Genomic DNA, 19,570 nt, shown 5'->3' with positions numbered 1-19,570 from the left:
ATGGGCCTCATGCCGCTCACCAAGGAGGTGGCCAAGGGCAGCATCGGGCGCGGCGTACTTCCCGCGGTGGAATTGGCCATAGAGCAGATCCGAAACGAGTCGCTTCTGCGCCCCTACTTCCTCGACCTGCGGCTCTATGACACGGAGGTGAGTGTCCGGCTGCCCGCGCCGTCGGGGCTGTAGTGGGCAATGGTGTGTGTGTGTGGGGGGGCGGGGGGGGTGGCAGGGGAGTGTTGGACAGAGGCAAGCTTTGGTCCTTGGGCAAAGCCCTGATTGACCCGTCAGTGCCTGCCAAGAGCATTGCCAACTGGTGCTCAGTGCTCACCCTCTGGTGTCCCACCGGGCTTGGCTGGCACAGCTGCGACCAAGATTTGCTAAGCATCTCACTCCTTAGGGATTGCATGTATGTATATATGTGTGTGAGGTGTAGGATAGAAGATTAGGATCTCCTTTAACCAGAGAAGGAGTAGAGAAGGTGGGGACTGGATCCCACAAAAGGCCTGCATTGGTTTTCCCTGCCCAGGTCCCGCTGGTGGGGCTATGGAGTACCAGGTGGGAGGAACTAGCGCAATGACTGCAAACTGGGCCACCTGGGGCTGGGGAGGCCATTGGCCTGCTCGCGGGCCCCAGGAGAGCCGAGCCACGCTCTGAGGTCCGGAGGGCTCCGGAACCGAGGGGCCAGTGCGCGCAGCAGGGCTAGGTGCTTGTCCGCACGGTGCGGATAGGTGTGGGGCCTCAGGTTCTGCAGCGCTGCCGCCTGGATGTGGCCGGAGCAGTTTTATAAGGAGCCCCCCGCCCTTGGGTTAGTTGCTCAAAGAGTGCCCTGAGCAGGTTTGCCCCGGATGCGCGGGGTACCCGGTTCGGCTGCGCTGCTGCTGTTGGCCCAGCGGCTGCAGGCACAGTTTCTCCAGGCGCAGACTTGAAGCAGGGACTTGGAGTGCAGCAGCGGTCTTGGTCTCCCGACCTCCTTCTCCCAGGGGGAGCCGAATAGCCTAGAGCTTCCCCACTCAAGCCCCCTCCTCACCCCCTTGGCTTGGGTTTCGGCTGAAGCCCCAGCGCGGACCTTCACTGCAGCTCGGGGTCTGAGTGAGGTGCGCAGAAGGTGTTTGGAGGAGCGATTGTCGCTCGCGAGGTCGGGTTTGCGAGTTTTTCCGACTAAGGAAGCCCCCAGCGCTCTGGCCGCAGAGTCTGAGACGCGGCCTGAAGGGGGCAGTGATTTCCTGTGCAGTAAGCTCGGTTGGCGCCTCTTCCACCGCGCCAAGCCTGGCCGGGGCGCTGGGCTTGACCCCGGCTTCCCGGTGCTCTCAGGGCGCCTCTGCTAGAGCCCAGGTGCATACCCCATCCAAGAGGAGAGTCGCGCTGCCGCGCAGATCGTGCAGCCCAGGCTCTGCTTTCTTCTCTGTCTGGCTCCTTTTTGGTCCCTGGAGTAAGAGCAGAAACCTGGATTGCATATTATTCCCTGCCATCCTCCCTTCACGGACTAACCGGCCTGCTCTGCGCTGTAAATAAAAGGTGAAGGAACGGGTGACAGTTGGTGGTGCGAGAAGGCTGCTGCAAGCCTAGAGGCTTCCTCTTCCCCAGGAGGGTGCAAACTTATATATATATATATATATATATATATATATATATATATATATATATATATATATATATATATATATATATATATATATATATATATATATATATATATATATATATATATATATATATATATATATATATATATATATATATATATATATATATATATATATATATATATATATATATATATATATATATATATATATATATATATATATATATATATATATATATATATATATATATATATATATATATATATATATATATATATATATATATATATATATATATATATATATATATATATATATATATATATATATTGGAAGGGACACATGAGAACTGGTTCTTTGGAGACAAAAACGTTTGTAGACAGGGCAGCCCTGCTTGCATCATCACCAAATATTGTCAGCTGCATAATGTTTTCATCATCCGTTTATCCCTTCAGAAAGCTTCCCTGAACGAGATTTCATATTAGCCTGTTTGTGGCAGTAAAGGGATGGGTGTTTGGTTTCAGGGCGTGGGTTGAAGCTTTTAATTTTATTTTTCAAGTGTGTCTTGATGACTTTCTGAGTGAGAGGGCCCAGAGTCAAGAGGATGAGGCAGTTAGGAGGCTCTTCAGATCCTGGGAATATGTAGAAAGCATTGGGAAGGAGGACAGTGGGTAGTATCAGTCTCGTGCAAATAGGATGCATCTATATCTCTGTGAAGGGGCACAGAGCATGGGCTTTGGGGTAGATTGGACCTGGGTTCTACTCAGAAACAGGTTATCTTACCCCTGGGTGACTTTGAGCAAGGCATTTATTCTCCTAAGCCTGGATTTCCACATATGAAAAAGTGGGACCATTCTATGTACTCTGCAGGGTGGTGATGTGATGCTTAAGGGCAATAACAGGCCAGAGTGGAAATACCTTGAGCTGGTGGACTCAGCAGCCAGTGCTCTGTCTGGCATGCTGTAAACACTAAATAAATGTTTCCTGCCTCCCTCCTCTTATTTTCCTCTGGCATGGATTCACAAGTAAGACGTTGAGACATTGGGTGTGATAAAATGGTCACAACAGAAAGATTAAGACTGCCTATTTCGTTTTCTTGCTTTTGAAATCTCATGAAGAATCAGTGAAGTTACCACCAGAAAAAAAAGAATTCTGGCTTATAATCAAATAATTATGTTATCTCCTGCCATGAGGTGTCACATTTGGGAGAATAGAATGCCCAGGTGATATAATACCTAATTTTTTAAAGTGGCCCATCTTTAAAGTGGAGGTACTTTCTGTCTGAGCTGAAGTAAAAGAAGGATTGGTCTGGGTAATTGCAGCAAAATCTATAGTCATCTGAAGAGTGTTTGGGACCTATTTCATTCAGATGGACTGTCTTTGTGGATTGTGTTTACTCCCTAATCACTTGCTGGCTGTGTCACTTTTTGTCTGTAGACTTGAACACAAGATGGATGCAGTGAGCTGATTTTGGCTGGCTTTGCTGACATTTGCTGTCAGTCAATGGCCAGAGACTGTGCGTAGCCAGGATGGACCTTTGTGCACACAGCATTCAAAGAGATGGAGATTTAGCAAGGAATGGGTTAATCTGATCATTGGGTCAGCTTGTGTCAGTAAAGGAGCATTCTACATGCATTAATCCAGGGTTGATCCTCTACTGTAATTAGAATAGTGACAGAACCTTTAAAGCCCCATTCAGTGACATGTGTTTGTAAAAATGAAACAGCCCAACAGAGCATCTGCTAGTCAGGACCTCTTTTCTCTGGGGCACCTCAAATCACTTTAGCAAATATTTCTGTATGTATTCCAAGAAAGAGTTGAATATATAAAAACATAAACTGGACAACTGAAAATATAGGTAAAAGAAAGCATCAGAAACCCTTTAGAAGCATTAAAATTGCTGTACCAAGAAACCTGGGCTAGGATGCTTATTGCATTTTTGAGTATTAAATTTTAACTCTGAGCTTCCTGGCAGTCAAAGTAAAAAGGTAAACATGCTGGATTATATTTCTTACATGTTGGATTAAAAGCTTCTGAGGGACAATGTTATTGTTTTTTTAAATTTTATAGGAGATTCAGAAATGTTCTTCATGTGGTGGTTTCTCACTCTTTGGTAGCCACATTAATGAAATAAATAACCAAGAAATGAGTTTTTAAAAATTACTGGCTTTTCTGATTTGATTAATGTTCATTTTAGAAAATGGAAAATTATAGAGAAGCATGAAGAAAAATAATTTCCCATAATTCACCTACAGAAAATAATTAGCATTATTCTCTTCCAGTGGCTGGTATTTACTAATTTATGTACTTATGCCCTTTTATATTTTGTTTCATTCAGTTAACATTATATCATGGGTATTTCTCCATGTCCTCAAATCATTTTTAAAAAAATGATTTTTAGTGGCTGTCAACTACTCTGTCTTTTGGGTGCACAAGTATTAAATCATTCCCTTCTTATTGGATTTATGTTTTCCCAGTGGTTACTATTTTAAATTACTCTGTAATAAACTTAGGACAAGTTTAGGAGCCAAAGGAGCACATTCCAGGTGTGCATCTCTCCGGAAGTGTACCCTGATGCAAGCATAGACGTAGAAAACCAGAGAAAACCTAGTGGTTGGTGATCACGTCCTTTCCTTGAGTGGCTTTGCCAACTATCTATTCTCTCATTCATTGTGCTTTAGAAAGGACTCAAACAACTGTTGTATGGAGGCTGAGTTTTTCAAGGAGGTCTGAATAGAGCTCAACAGGCATTAATCGAGTACCTACTGCAGTTGCTGGTTCTGCAGAAAGGAGTAAAACCCAGCCCTGGGCTCAAGAGGGGAGCTGTTGTGCAGGGGAGAAGAGTAAGGATGTATTTGTCATTTTCAATGCAAGATAGTGATCGTGGTGATGGTTGTACAATTCTGTGAATATACTAAAAACCATAGATTCATATACTTTAAAAGAATGAATGTTATGGTATATAAATTATAGTCCAATAGAGCTGTTGTTAGCAATAAAAAGATAGAAAACGATCTCTTTTAGGATTGGGCTCACACCTTACATCCCCACCTCCCATCATGGTATCTGGCCCTTAGTAGGTGTATTGCTTAGGATTCTTCTTACAAGTGACAGAAACCCAACTTTATTTGGTTCAGATGACTGAAAAATCCTGGAGTAGGCTGTGCTCAGGCATGGCTGAATCCAGAAACTCAAATGATATCTTAAAAAATCTCTCTCTCTGTCTCTTAGCTCTGATTTCCTCTGTGTTTGGTTTCACTCTCCAGCAGGCTCTCCCCATGTGGTGGCACAGATGGCCCCTAGCAGCTGCAAGTTTACACATTTCCAGTTTAGAAATTCCAGTAAGAAGTGTGTTTCCCACGTGTTTCAGGAAAAATCCCAAGATCAATTCTCATTGGCTTGAATTGGTCATATGTCCATCCTCAAACCAATCACATGACACTGATGGGACTGGGACAGCTGCCATCCTTTCATAGAGGTGAAACCAGCAGTTAATAGTAAACACATTTAGGTATTAGATCATATAGTCTAGACCAGTGGTTGGCAAACTGTGGCTCTCGAGCCACATGCAGCTCTTTGGCCCCTTGAGTATGGCCATGAAGTTTCAATCGCACTGTACGTGTGCGCCCGCACCCCCCAGGGCCTGTGGGACAGGCCTGTGTCAGTGAGGAGCCAAGAGCGAGGCTGAGGCCGGTGCCCTTCCCTGCCAAGTGGCTCTTCCCACCCCATTGGTGTCTCACGATCTAAGTCAGTGGTTCTCAACCTTGGCTGCACATTAGAATCACCTGGGAATCTTTTTAAAATCCTGATTTCTGGGCCTCATCCTCCGGAAATTCTGTTTCTTTGTACCTGGGTGGCGCCACAACATTAGTAACAAAGAAACAGAATTTCCAGAGGATGAGGCCCAGAAATCAGGATTTTAAAAAGATTCCCAGGTGATTCTAATGTGCAGCCAAGGTTGAGAACCACTGCTCTAGAGATATAGGCATGGGCTTTAACTAAATGTTTCAATTATCTTAGTTGTCACATAGCTTGTAGTCAAACATTAAGAAAATACTTTAGTCACTTATAGTGAAAAATTTAAGTATGGTAGTCATGTCCTAGAGGCCTGCCTATAAAGCAAGTTCTAGGAAAAATGTTTAAAAATACACTTTTCTTGAGATAATAGAAAAATATAGCTAGTTAAGCACAAAACAATGATAGCTTAAGCCAGCAACTTTTTATTTACAGCATAATTACAGCATTTATATAAAGTTCATACACAACATAAAACAGCAACTTTCAGGTGGTGTGCCATGGCATACTGGTGTGCCACAGGAATTTTTAAAACATGCAATACCTATTTAGTCAGAGGCACTGACCTCTTTTCCCTTAGATTGTCAAATACAAAAATAAAAATAGCCAACACAACAATAGTTGTTCGGTGTGAATGAATCAAAATTATACCTATTTTTTTGTCAGATTGGCAAAAATATATTTTTTGTTGTGCCACTGAATTTTAGTATTAGTTTATGTGTGCCATGAGATGAAAAAGGTTTAAAATCACTGGCTTAAACATAACAATAGTCACAAAACATTTAGTTTCTGCCTTTTGTTTTAAAAATAACGTCAGTGATGCACAGTCATGAAATATCTTACAGAATCTTGATTCTTCAAGTCAGTTAGATCACCCAACCACAGTGATGAAGACACCAGATAAGAATACATCAGAAACTGAATTAATCAGACTAAGGAAAACACTGAAGCTTTACCTATGACCCTTAACCCAGTGATGGCGAACCTATGACACGCGTGTCAGAGGTGACACGCGAACTCATTTTTTTGGTTGATTTTTCTTTGTTAAATGGCATTTAAATATATAAAATAAATATCAAAAATATAAGTCTTTGTTTTACTATGGTTGCAAATATCAAAAAATTTCTATATGTGACACGGCACCAGAGTTAAGTTAGGGTTTTTCAAAATGCTGACACGCCGAGCTCAAAAGGTTCGCCATCACTGCCTTAACCCTAACCCTGAATCTTTGCCTTTAAAAATTCTTGAATAAAAATGATCGGGAGTTAAGATTTTGAACACTAGCTCCCATCCTCCTGAAGTGGGCAGACCCTCTTCAGTTGGTAATGTCACTGGGGGGGGAGGAGTTGGGTGGGAGGACGGATGAGGTGAGCTCCACCCCACTATATGAATACAGAGTGGAGAACAGGTGATTCCTCCAAGGATATCAGAAGCTGTTCAAGAGGTGTGGATGCCAAGTGGGTCTGATGAGATAACCACAAAGGCAGGCGCTTGGGAAATGCTGAATTCAAGAATGAAACAATAGATGCCAGGGGCATTAAGAGAAAGGGAAGATAATATCTAAGTCAAGAGCTTCCTGGATGAGAAGTAAAGATAGCCCTGGAAGGTGAATGTAACGTTGACACAGAGAAGTGGGGCTCAGGGAATTGGAGATTGGTTTCCCTAAATCACAGGATAGAGGCAACAAAGTGTGAGGTGTGGTTGAGAATCACTGACTTGTTATATTTTTACCTGAATGCAGGGTTTGTGGAGGAAAAGTTAGCCTCGTGGTGGGTGTGCAAGGCCTTGAATGGTTGGACTTTATTCTGGAGCTGTGAGGAGCCATGGAGGTTTTTGAACATGAATGTGACATGATCAGGGCTGGTAGGAATATAGAGGCTGGATAGTAGACAGATGAGCCTGGGGACCAAGAAGCCAGAAAGCTATTATAGTAGTTGAAGGGAGAGATGCTGAGGCTTGAACAGAGGTGGAGAGGCAGTGAGGAGATGTGGAGAATGGGTAGCACTGAGACCTGACAGGGCAGGAGGGACAGTGGAGAGAGGGAGCCATGGGGGAGCGGGCATATCTGGCAGGCAAGACAGTCCCTGCAATCAGTGCACTGTAGGGGAATGAGGAGAGCATCCTGGGTACAGAATGGCCAACTCCCACTCCAGAGCCTTCAGCTCCCCTAGCTCCTAGTGTCTGTTGCATGAGCTCCGTATATCCCTGTTGGTTACTACTTACCTGCCTAGTGACCTTGGGCAAGCCACGTTGCCTCCCTTTCTTCATTTATAAAATGGATCTAATCTATTGACTGCCTTGTAAGGTGGGTGGGGAACAAATGAGACCATCCAAATAAATCACAAAATCAATTCCTGGTATAGTGTGAGTGCTTGGTAAATACTCACTGCTACATTGTCATCATTATCGTATTCCTGTACTATATGGGGTTAATTACGCTGACCTCACAGGGCTCTCATAAGGAATAAATATAATGGATGTAGAACTTTGAAACACGGTGTAAATGTGATGCAGTGCTCTCTGAAATCTTGTTTTCCAGCACTGTTTGCTGAGAGGTGTGTTGGAGAAAGAGGATCTGAGCATGAGATCTTTATTAATGTGTATCTCCCAGCACATCTTCCACTCTGCCATGTAGCACAGCCATATTTGTCTCTTCTCCCCTACTGGACTGTAGTTCTGTGAGAGCAGGGACAATCTAATGCCCCAGTATTTTACATGCAGTGGGCATCGGTGAATGTTTGCTAAACTGAACTATGAGTTAACAAATTAGAATCTGCATTTTGAATTAGTAGCACATAAAATGAATGGATTTTTCAGATTTCATCCCCAGGGTCTTTACCCTCCCCACCCCATCACCACAGGACTTAGGTGACCTCATATATCAGGGTTAACTTGACTGCCAAACTGTAGTTGCCTTCTGCATATTCCCATCAGCACCAACACATGAGTTTCCCTAGTACAAGGGCAATGCCCTTGGCTGTGCCAGTCCCCAACCAGTTTCTGAGGCTTAGCCAGGCACCCATGGGGATGGTGGGTGCAACTAACAGACTAGGGCCTGTTTAGTACTTGATGTTGGGCTAAGAGTTCTGGCTTTCTAACTTTAAAGGGGTCTTCTTCATGTGTTTGGCCTACCCTCCTGTGGGCACAGAGTAACATCAGCTTCTTCACACAGACATCTAAAATCTCAGCAGGGAAATGAACAAGCTGAAAGTATAAGCTAGCGATACAAATAGAAGTGCTAAACAAATCATATACAGGCTATATGTCTTTTGTTAGTCAGGGTGGACTATGCTATGCATTGTTAACAAATCCTGAAATCTCTCCTGCTTAATACAGTAAAATTTATATGTCGCTCACTCAAAATCAGTGTGTGTCAGAAGTCCTCCTGGGTGCTCCCCTCCAAGTGGGAATACTAGAATCCAGGCTATTTTGTGCTGTGACTCAGCCACCTGTGGCTTCAAGAAGATGGGGGTATGGAAGAATCCACAGGGAAGGCACACAGGATTTATAACCATCCTTTCTTGGCAGCAACATATTATTTCTGCATTTATTTCATTGACCAGAAACAGTCACTGGTCAACCTAATTCAAAGGAGGCTGGGATATGTAGAAGAGCATGTGGATGTCACGGATACTTGTCATTCTGGTCCTTCAGGAAGTGATGCCAAGATGGATTTAGAAGTGCCAGAGTTCTTGGGGGGAGGTAATTCCTGTGAAAGAGGAGGTAGGGAAACCCTCAGACAACAATATAGAGCTGTTCATATGCCTGTGAAAGGAAAGGGGAAAGGAAGGAGAGTTGAGTGGGAAGAGCTCTTAGAACGTCGTGGCCAGCCCAATGGGCTACACTGGAGCAAAGATTCCATTAGAGCAGTGGTTCTCAACTTTCCTAATGCCACGACCCTTTAATACAGTTCCTCTTGTTGTGATGACCCCCAGCCATAAAATTATTTTCGTTGCTACTTCATAACTGTAATTTTGCTACTGTTATGAATCGTCATGTAAAAATCTGATATGCAAGATGTATTTTCATTGTTACAAATTGAACATAATTAAAGCATAGTGATTAATCACAAAAACAACATGTAATTATATATGTGTTTTCTGATGGTCTTAGGCGACCCCTGTGAAAGGGTCATTCGACCCCCAAAGGGGTCGAGACCCACAGGTTGAGAACTGCTGCATTAGAGGGTTCCCATATTGTACCAGAAGAGTCAGGCTCCAGAATCTCTGCCTAGTTCCATCATTGGCTGAGGGCTGCCTGGGGAGATTGTGTCCTTAGCTTAAGTAAATGCTGTGAAAGATCTTGAAGCTACAGCTGAAGGCTGTTAGCTGACTGCACTCCTCCTTAGGTTTTCTCTTCAGAAAGACCTGAGTGGCCCATCTAGATGGCTGCCGCAGGTACTACCCGTTTCTGCTCCAACACCCCAATGCTTCATGCTCTGATTGAAAGAACTTCCTGCCAGTCTGTGTTCTAGGTTCTGGGATGGATGACACACAAATCCGCCCTTGGGGAGCTCACTGTCTAAACAGGTGGCCATGACATAAAACATTGCATGTAGTATGATCCAGCCATGGAAGGGGCAGCAGCAGATGCTGGGAATGCATCCCCTTCTGGAAGTAATGGCTTGGTCATTCCCCATGTTGTCATGGAATGAAGTGTGAGTGACTTCTTATCACTTATCTAGTTCTTTATTTTGATTCTAGAAAGGTGAGAAAATTAAATGGCATAGTTTGCCCAATGAGCATCTGCATTCATCTGTTCATTTATGTTATTCTTATTCTCTCTGCTTATGTAATGATGTGCAGTGAGGCTGGTAAGATGCCTTTCTCCGTGAACCTTTCTAGGAACAAGCAGGTGTGCCAGGCTGACACCATGGGAGCGTGAGCCCCATATGAGGTCAGAGGTCTGGGTTCTGGTGCTGGTTAGTTGCCGAGGCCACAGGGAATTCTTTGCTCCTCTCTGTGAATCGCAGCATGAATTGAGGATCTCTGCTCTGTTGTAAGCACCGAGAGGGCAGGCACTGGGCTCCCTTGTGGCTCCCCAGGCCCTATCCCAGGGCCAAGCACAGAGCAGGCGCTCAATAAATATTTATTGAGCAAACAAATAGATCTAAAAGCCTGGAACTTCAGCTCTTAGGTTCTAAGAGGATTTATGGACATAGTTAATGGAGGTCATTTTAACAAATTAAGGAAGTGCTTTCTATGCCAAGTCATGTGAGGTGAGCTTCCTGCTTGTTCTTTATTTGTTCTTTGGTGTTTTCGGGGGCCCTGTACTTGTGGAGTGCAAAGGGGAAAGGGTACATGTTGGATGGTCCAATAGAAAATTATGTGTAAAGCTGATGTGAGTTTCTTTTCCCCTGACAAACATGCACAGCATCTTCTAAGACACATAAAAACCAAAGAAAGAAATGCCAGTACTTTTCAGCATCTGAGAGCTATTATGATTTTAGGAGACCGGTTTATTGTCAAATGCTCTAACCAGCAGTCGGTAGACATAGGAATCAGGTTCTGATATCCCCTTTCACCTCTAGGGAGTATGAGAGCCAACAGAGGCTGGTCTGGGCTCTGGTCCTAGTAGAAATGATAGGAATAAAGCCAAGTCATCAGCTTTGGTGAGCCAGGCAATCTAGTGACAGGTCTGGGTATAGTGAATGAAGAGGGGCCTTGGGATCCCATGAAGAGCAAGATTTGTTCCATTCCCTGCTTTTGAGCTGGAAGCGTCTGCTCTTTATCCTTCCATGGTCAGGACTGACTTAGGAACTGGGTAAGCTCAGTCTGGAGGTGAACATCTTCCTGATTTGGTTTTAGTTTGGACCCTAAATCTGAGAGATGACCAAGTTGATTAGAATTGTGTGCAAAGTAAGAGTAAATTGGTTATGAGCTGGAGTTTGAGGGTCTGAGAATTCTTGCTTGAGTAAAGGGCAATGTTGTAACACCTATTAGGGCTGATTGGGGCATTCTTTTCTCAGTTTTCTTCTGACCGTATGTGTGTGTGTGTGTGTGTGTGTGTGTGTGTGTGTGTGTTTAACTGTCTACATTGCTGGAAGGATAAAGTGTCATTGTCATCTTGAAAATTAGTGGTAGATCCAAAATACTGAGTAAATGGACTCATCTGTCTTCATCAGTGCCCACGTTCCACAGCTGCTGGCTGGAGCAGACCCCCTTCTCCTGCCATTTGGCAAGGACATCATCAGTCACCATTCTGATAAAATGTAGCCAATGAGGGACTTTGTGGAATGATACATTACTGCTTCTCTCAGAGGCAGGGTCAGGAGGTGGAAGAAAGAAAATGATATTTTTGTACTCTGCTCATGATCCACTTGACTTTGTTCAGAGAGAACTGATTTTGAAAGCAACAGCCATCCTTATAATGCTCACTATATTATCTAAATCGATCTAAATCGCTTTGTTTCTAGGACTACCCATTCATTGAGGCTTTTCTGAGAATGCCCAGAATTCTTTCAGGGATTCAGGCAGATGGGACCTGGAAGCGCACTCCAGAACATGCCATCAGAGACATGCTAATGCTCCCACCCAGCCTAGCTCAGAGTGCCTTGACTGTGATGGAAGGAGAATTGGCTCTCCTATCACTCCACAAAGCATTCTCGGAGGCCCAGCTGACCCTCTGGAGCTCCTTGCGGGACTCTGGAAGTCTAGAAACATTGGGAAGCCCTGGGAGAACTTCTAATCTTGTCATAAACAAAGGAAAAGGGAAGGGAAACATTTAGGTGCAAATGTGTAGGAGAAGGAAAATAGAATATAACAACAACAGCAAGTCACCTTTATCCTCTGCTTAGCGTGTGTCCATCCTTATGTCAAATGCTTTGCATCATCACGCATTTCATCCTCACAACAATCTGATGGAGCAGATACTGTTGTTATCTTCATTTTACAGTTGAGGCTTTGAGACGTTGTGATGTTAAATAACTGACTTATTTAACATCACATCCGAACAAGGTAGCTGGGATTTTAAACTGGATGGTCAGACTTTGATCTCTGCAGCTCAAGCACTAAGTGAAACAGCATCTTCATATAGTTGTCTTGCTCCCATGAAAGCAAGTGGCAAGTTTTGTCAGTAGCTGATGCCTTAAAAATTTTTTTTGGTGAATTTTACCCAACTGCTTGCCTTTCCCTCTAATTCAGTCCCTTCTTCACCCATTTCCCTGTCGGCCCACTCAGTCACACATAGAGGCAGCGCTGTACTCTAGTCACTTTAGGCATGTGTGTCTACACACCTGGCTCACACAGATCCTCTCTCTGCTCCCCTTGTACCTGCAGAACTTGTCACCTCCTATAGTGCTTTCTTGGAGTGTTAGTGTTTACGTCTGTGTGTGTCTCTCCTGTTAGACCTGGATCATCTCAAGGACAGCAGCAGAGCTTCCTTTATACATGTAGCTCATACTTGCTAAGCACCAAGTACGAGGCCTGGGGCTGGTTAGGGGGTATGTAGAGATGAGCTCAGAACAGCTGTGCCCTCAAAGGCACATGGGGAGGCCACTCAGATCGTACCGTGCAGCATGAGAAGCGTGATGGTGCAGCTTGGGGCAGGTGCAAGGGCTGTCCCCCAGGTGCAGAGGACAGTTAGGAACACGACCCAGCCCTCTGGTTAGGTGGTTTCCCTGCCTAATACCTGCAGGGACTTACCATTGTTCTGGGAATGGAAACAAAACAGTTCCTGTGGCCTTTTCAGAGTCTGCCCTGCCCACTCCCCAGCTTCATTCTGAGTACTCTTCCCTCTCCCTCTGGGGTCCTTTTAGTTTCTAGGGTGAGTGTGCTCCCCCCTGTACAGAGCCTTTGCACAAGCTGTTCCCACTGCCTGGAATGCTTTGGCCACCTCTCTTCATCTTTAGATACCAGCTCAAGTGTGCTTTCTCTAGCCTCCCTGATTAGGAAAAACCTCCTCAGCATGTTTTCTCTAAGAACTGTGAACTTTTCCTTTCTGGTGCTTATCACAATTACAATTTTACATTGTTGGATTGTTCGGTCAGCGTTGGTGTTCCCCTGTTCCCCAGGGGACTGTGAACTCTGTGAGTGCAGGAATAGGTCTGTCTTGGCTCACCATAGTGCCCAGCACGGTTTCTAACACATAGTAGGTACTCAATAAATATTTGCGGAATGACGGAATGGATGAAAGCTGAGGGATTTGTGAGTCTGATCTGTATGATGGGGAGCCAGTGGGGCACTGTGGAAAGAGAATCAGATGACTGGTGTGTGCGTGCTGGTGCTGTTCACCTACCGAGCCTCGGTGTCCTTATCTGTGAAATGGGGATACTACATTCTTAGAAGTTTATTTTGAAGGTTGAGATAGAACATTATGTGAAGTATTGAGCATAAGGAGCCACATTGAGTAGGCACCCAGTACATGTTGCTATTTTATTATAATGTATATGAAAATGTAAAATGTTATGTAGTCACATAAAAACTGGATCTTATTTAAGTGGGGGACTATATAATGAAGAAGTGTGTGACCTGTGTCTGAGCTTGATTGAATGGGTTTTCTAAGTTAAGTGGTTGTTTCTACATCCCATCCATTTCCAGAAGAATCTGAGGTGCACTGAGAACTCAGTGGTGAACCTCCCTTGGGCCTCGGGACGAGGTTGTTGTCCCAGGGACGTTCTTAGAGCTCTGTGCTGTCACTGCTGGCCGTTGTACACCACTCTGAGCTGGGCCATCTCACAAAGTGCACAGCACGGAGCCTGCAGGTGCTCGGTAAGATCTGTGAGTGAGTGAAGGCCTGTGTCCGAGCACCTAGTGTGGCCCCTGGCACATTGCAAGTGCCAGCCAATGCTTTTTGCACGAGTGGTGCCAAGCACAATGTAAAATATAACAATTCTGGATAAAATTATGACTGAGCCTCTAAATGGAGCAGAGGGACAAGACATTAACAGGCATCTGTGAGGAATGATTGCTCCAGTTGAGTACTGGATTTGAAGGTGAGAGAGAATCGTCCTGTGTGATGAGATCACATTTCCCTTCAGCCTCCAGGGACACATTTTTTAGCTTAGAGGGCAGGGTGGTTCAGGGGAAAGAACTCTGCACTTGACATGGGTGACCCATCTGTGTGATATTCAGTAGTGGATGACCTTGAACAAATCATTTAACCTCTCTACACACCTTGGCTATTTCATATAAAGTGGGAATAATAATGCCTGCCCTGCTTTTCCATGAAGTTATTGTGGAGATCACTGGAGGGAGAGTGGAAAGGGAGAGAAGAGAAGAGAAGAGAAGAAGAGATGGAGGAAGGGAGGGGAAGAGAAATTTGTGGAGATCACTGGAGGGAGAGTGGAAAGGGAGAGAGAGAAGAGAAGAGAAGAAGAGAGAAGAAGAGATGGAGGAAGGGAGGGGAAGAGAAAGAGATTCAAGTGAAAGGGCTTAAAAAAGTTGTAAAGAGTTACAGATATAAGATACACCTTAAACTAAGCACAATGTTTAATTTTAACTCTGGGTTGTTATTCAGGGCTTTTGGATGTTTCCAATAACATCGTTATAAAAGACACAGAGATGTTCATGTGGGTGATTCATTCAACCTCCTGATACTAGGAGGGCCTATTATTGGATTATAATACTGTGAAAGCGGTAAGGCAAGGTGCTAAGGTATTTTGACCTTTGTAGGTTGTCTTACAGTAGCATCTAGAATAAGTTGTAGTTAAATGTCTTCCTCTCAACTATCAGATGTCTTGGGAAGGCAAGGATGAGGGGACTTAACCCCAAAAGCCCCAGCAGGAGCTGTACACACCATGGATGCCTGAGAGCATTTAACAGGAGTAGGGCCCAGCCTTATGTGACAATGCTTAGGTTCAGGAGTGAGCCTGCCATGAGACCATTCCAATTTTAACAATAGAAAAATGGGCAGCCAGTCTTGCTGCAGAGGTTTCCCTTTTTGACATGGGGTTAGCCACAGACTGTAGGTCCTGGGAGACCTGTCTCTGAGTGTGGCAAGGTATCTGACAAGGACTAGGTACCCCCTCTGTCCCCTGAGACTGCTGGGGCTACCGCTGTCATTTGCATCCCAGTGATTGAGCAGACCGTCTTGAGAGGATCGAACTCTTGCTGCCCAGCTGGGATGCTGAATGGATTTCCTTTTGCGACCTGCCAGGTTCCAGCCCTTTTCCAGCCTGCCACAGGTCACTTCTCTGAGCAGTGACGAGGCCATTCCTAAAACCCATCCGGATGGAAGAGATTCTGAGCAGAGCAATGCAGTGGTTTCTCACACCCACTGATAAGAAGGTAATGTATAAAGTCTGAGTTGGATTTTTACTGAAATGGATCCATTCTGGGTGTTTAGAGAAAGAGAATTGTGATGGCTCAGGGGATGCTGAAAGGAAGGGAAAGGACACATTCAGAATATAGGCGTGAATCTTAGAAGGCTCCATCCCAGGGTCTTTCTGTGGGAATTGGGTTCTCTGAGCCTTCGCTTCTTTATCTGTAAAGCAGGGAAGGGGTACCTGCTCTGACTCCCCTCCCCCAGGAGATTTTTTTCTTAAATCAGATAATGGTGTTGGAAAGCCCTTGAGAAAAGTCAAGATAGGAATATCTGAGATTAAGTATTTCAGTGAGAGAGCCCTTTTGTCTGTCACTTGTCTGAATGTGGGAAAAAGGAAATCATAAAAGCTACAGAAAAAGCAGCGTTGTGAAAATAATGGGGACTGAAGTGGGTATCATTTAGGTTTTAGGAGAAAATAGGGCAGTGGATGTAAAGATTGAACTATCTATTCTTATTTTTAAATCAGAATTTACTTTTCAGGGCAGAAAATGGACAGTTGAATTCCTTCCTCCTGTATAAGTTAGAAGTCAGGCAGTCACCGGGGATTTAAAGCCCACCAGAAAAAAACAAATAAATATATCCTGAAAAGAAGCCAGTTTGGAAGCTTTCAGATCTTTGTATGGTATAAATAATCATAATTGACATAATAGTGTTAGGAAGGACATAGCAGTGCCACAAACCCCTACCATTCTGAGTCCTCTGGAGGAAAGCCCGGCTAGGAGATGTCTGGAATAGAGAACATTTTAGCAGACGATACTGGTCCATCTGCTGGCTGCAGCAGTTTGCTTTCTCCAGTCCAGCTCTTCCTGTTTGGAGCTGTATAAGGTCTTCTACAAACCTGGGATGCTTTATTGTCTAGGTGCCCAGAGAGCAGGCAGGAACTTGCCCAGCTAAACCACAGTGTCACCCACCATCAGCACTATCAGCCTCTTCAGAGCAAACACATTCCATGGTCTTAGCCTCTGTTCTAAGCACTTTATTATAGCAGATCATCTACTTCACATCAAGGCCCTGTGAGGTAAGCATTTTATTGCCCCCATTTTTCAGATGAGAAAACTGAAGTACAGAGAGGTTCAATAACCTGCATAAGGTTACATAGCTAGCAATTGACTTATTCAAGAGTCTGATTCTAGGGCTCACATCCCTAACCATCATGCACTACTGTCTTTGTGTTTGGCTTCTGAAGGGACCTTAAACGATTAAGTAGTCCGGTCACCAGCCTTCCCACAGATAAACTTATAAGTACCCCCATATTACAGAAGAGAAAGCTGAGGCTCCATGCTATCGACAATGTTTGTGTCCCCCACAATATTTACATGTTAAGTTCTGACTCCCAATGTGTGGGGCCTTTGAGAGGTGATTAGGAGCCTTTGGGAGACTCTGCCCTCATGGCTGGGATTAGTGCCTTTTACCATGTGAAGTTACAGCAAAAGATGGCTGTCTATGAGCCAGGAAGCAGACCCTCACCAGACACTGAACCTACTAATCCCTTCATCTTACATGTTCCATCCTCCATAACTGTGAGAAATTTCTGTTGTCTATACTAGACCAAATGGATTAGGATACCCAGAGAATAAGGGAGCCTTGACTTGCTAAGCCACACAATGAGACTGCAGGAGAGCCAGGAACTCAAACCCGGGGTCTTCATTACAATAGGGGCTCCTCCAGAAGATTTTGCCCTACCGTTTGTGTGGTGGAATTCACACAAATCTTTTGTAACTTTTCAACCAGGTAGAGAAGATGGTCCATTTAGGTGTATCTGTTGTTTGAATCTCAAGTCTAAAATGTGTTCATCTGCAAGTAGTCTGTGGTGGTTGTCAAAAGGATTCTGTTCTTTGCCTGGGCCTTTAAATATATATATATATTTTAAAAGAAGGTATGTATTCTTTCTTTAGTCAGTGATTTGAATAAGGTCATAGAAGTCATACTGGTCAAATTTTGCTGATGATGTCAAGCTAGGAGATTAGCAAATATTGTAGATGGCAGAGCTAGAAGACAAATTTCCTCTTGTTACGTTCCCCTCATTGCTCCAGGATTCCAATTTTATTTTTCAGGATTCACTATATCATCTGGCATGTGGGTTCAAAAAACCAGTTGCTTAAGGACAGAATTAAGTTGATGAGGCTTAAAGGGAGTTGGTGTGAAAAAAGACTGAGGCCCTAGTTGACCATGATTCATTATGATTTCTGTGGGGAGGGAGCAACTGGGGTCTGTTGCTCAGCGCATGTGCTGATGTAAATTCAGGCCACCTGGGAAAGGCTGGAGTCCCTGGGTCCCTGAGAATGGGCTCTCTTTCAGGGCTTGTGCAGGGGAAGACGATGCCAATGATATTATCTAAAATGTCCACAGACTAGAGAAAAGCTCCTATTGGTGACTCTGGCTTTGTCTTAAATTACCCTCCTCCCCCTACTCCCTTTCTTCTATACATGCTTATTAAGTAAGACCGTTGTGTGCCAGGCACTGCAATGGGCCCTGGTGGGCAGTACCAAACATGGTCCTTGTCCTCCTGGAGCTGGAACGTGTGTAGTCGGTGCCAGGGCTTATGGGATGGGGGTCATCAGGCTGGTTGTGGATAAAATCCAGACATCCTAAAGTAGACATCCATGTGGCCCAGAGCTGGCAAACACGGTGAGACCAAATGGAGGAGCCAGAAGTGGAAGGGTCATTCTGTGGAATAGTGCATTCTGCTTTGGGTGGAGCAGTTCAGAGACGGGGTGGTGATGCAGCAGCTGGCCTTGAGGAAAGCACAGAATTTCATCCTTAGGGCAGGGAACTCAGGCAGAGGCCATCACATGGACAAAATACAGATCTATAAGGAGAGAGGCTTTGGACTGGGGTATAGTTCATCTCTACCACACACATTGTTCTCACTCTGTGTTTTTTGGAAAATGTTACTGTAGAGTATGGCAAAATGTATTCGGCTTTGATCTTCCATTATTTTGGAATCACAAGCCTCCTTTTTCAGAATGAGGACAAATGTACTGATGATCAATAGATATCTTTGAGTACCATGAGCAATTTCTGTTTGGGGGGCTTTAGTCAATATTGTGCCAATAGAGTCTGTCTCCACTGTTGGACTTTTTCCAGCTGGGAAGGGAATGCACACTTATAAGACCATTTGTATCTTTGGAAAAATCATCCTAATAACAAGCTTTCATATTTGCAGAGTTTGAGCTAAAAGAAAAAAAAGATAACTTGCAGTGTTTTAAGCTTATTATAGAAGTAATTTATGTTTATGGTAGAAAAATTGGAAAATGCAAATAAAAAGAAGAAAATGAAAATCACTCATAACCCCACTATCTAACATAGTCACTGTTGAGATTGTGACATGTATCATCACACTTTTTGAAAAATAAAATTCAGATTTTCTGCTACTTGTTACTTGTTGTTTTTTCTTTAACTCTGTATAGCATGAAGAGCTCTCCAGGCCATTTCAGAACCTCTACTCCCTATTTTTAAGTGGCTTCCCAATAGCCCACTAGGCCATAGTTAATTTGGATAATCTTCTGTTATTGAACATGTGGGTTGTTTCCAGTTTTTGTGGTTCTAAACAGTGCTGCAGCATACAGCCTTAAAACAAAATATGTGTACTTCTTCATGATTAGTTCTTCAGGCTAGCATTGGCTGAGCCAAAGGGTATGTTTAATTTTAATATTTTAATACTTAGTTCTCTCTGCCATTTCTGAAGAGTTTTCTCTGAACCAGAATCAGGTGCTTTTATATGCATCATCTTGTTTAGTTTTCATAACATAGATAGAAATTGTTATTATTCCTCTTTTGAGATAAGATAAAACATCTGAGGTTTAGAGAGTTTTAGTAACTTGCCCAAGACCTCAGAGGCAGGATATACAAGGGATCAAGCCCACTTACCTGCCTGCAGGCACCGCCTGAAATTCTCAGATGGCAATGGCGGGGTGGAGGGAGGAAGG

General features: G+C 44.0%; 1 protein-coding gene across 1 annotated transcript in view; it reads left to right on the top strand.

Annotated features, from left to right (window-relative positions):
* The window catches only part of GABBR2 (gamma-aminobutyric acid (GABA) B receptor, 2), a 319,570-nt gene continuing 300,000 nt past the window's right edge, over positions 1 to 19,570 (top strand). Inside the window, exon 1 of the mRNA XM_005870646.2 lies at positions 1 to 147. Within this exon, the coding sequence (XP_005870708.1) occupies positions 1 to 147 (147 nt within the window). The remainder of the gene's footprint in view (positions 148 to 19,570) is intronic.

This window comes from Myotis brandtii, unplaced genomic scaffold (genome assembly GCF_000412655.1).
Source record: "Myotis brandtii unplaced genomic scaffold, ASM41265v1 scaffold320, whole genome shotgun sequence".
In the NCBI taxonomy this organism is placed as follows: domain Eukaryota; kingdom Metazoa; phylum Chordata; class Mammalia; order Chiroptera; family Vespertilionidae; genus Myotis; species Myotis brandtii.
The sequence above is the reverse complement of the archived record's forward strand: the minus strand, read 5'-3'. Positions and strand labels throughout refer to the sequence as shown.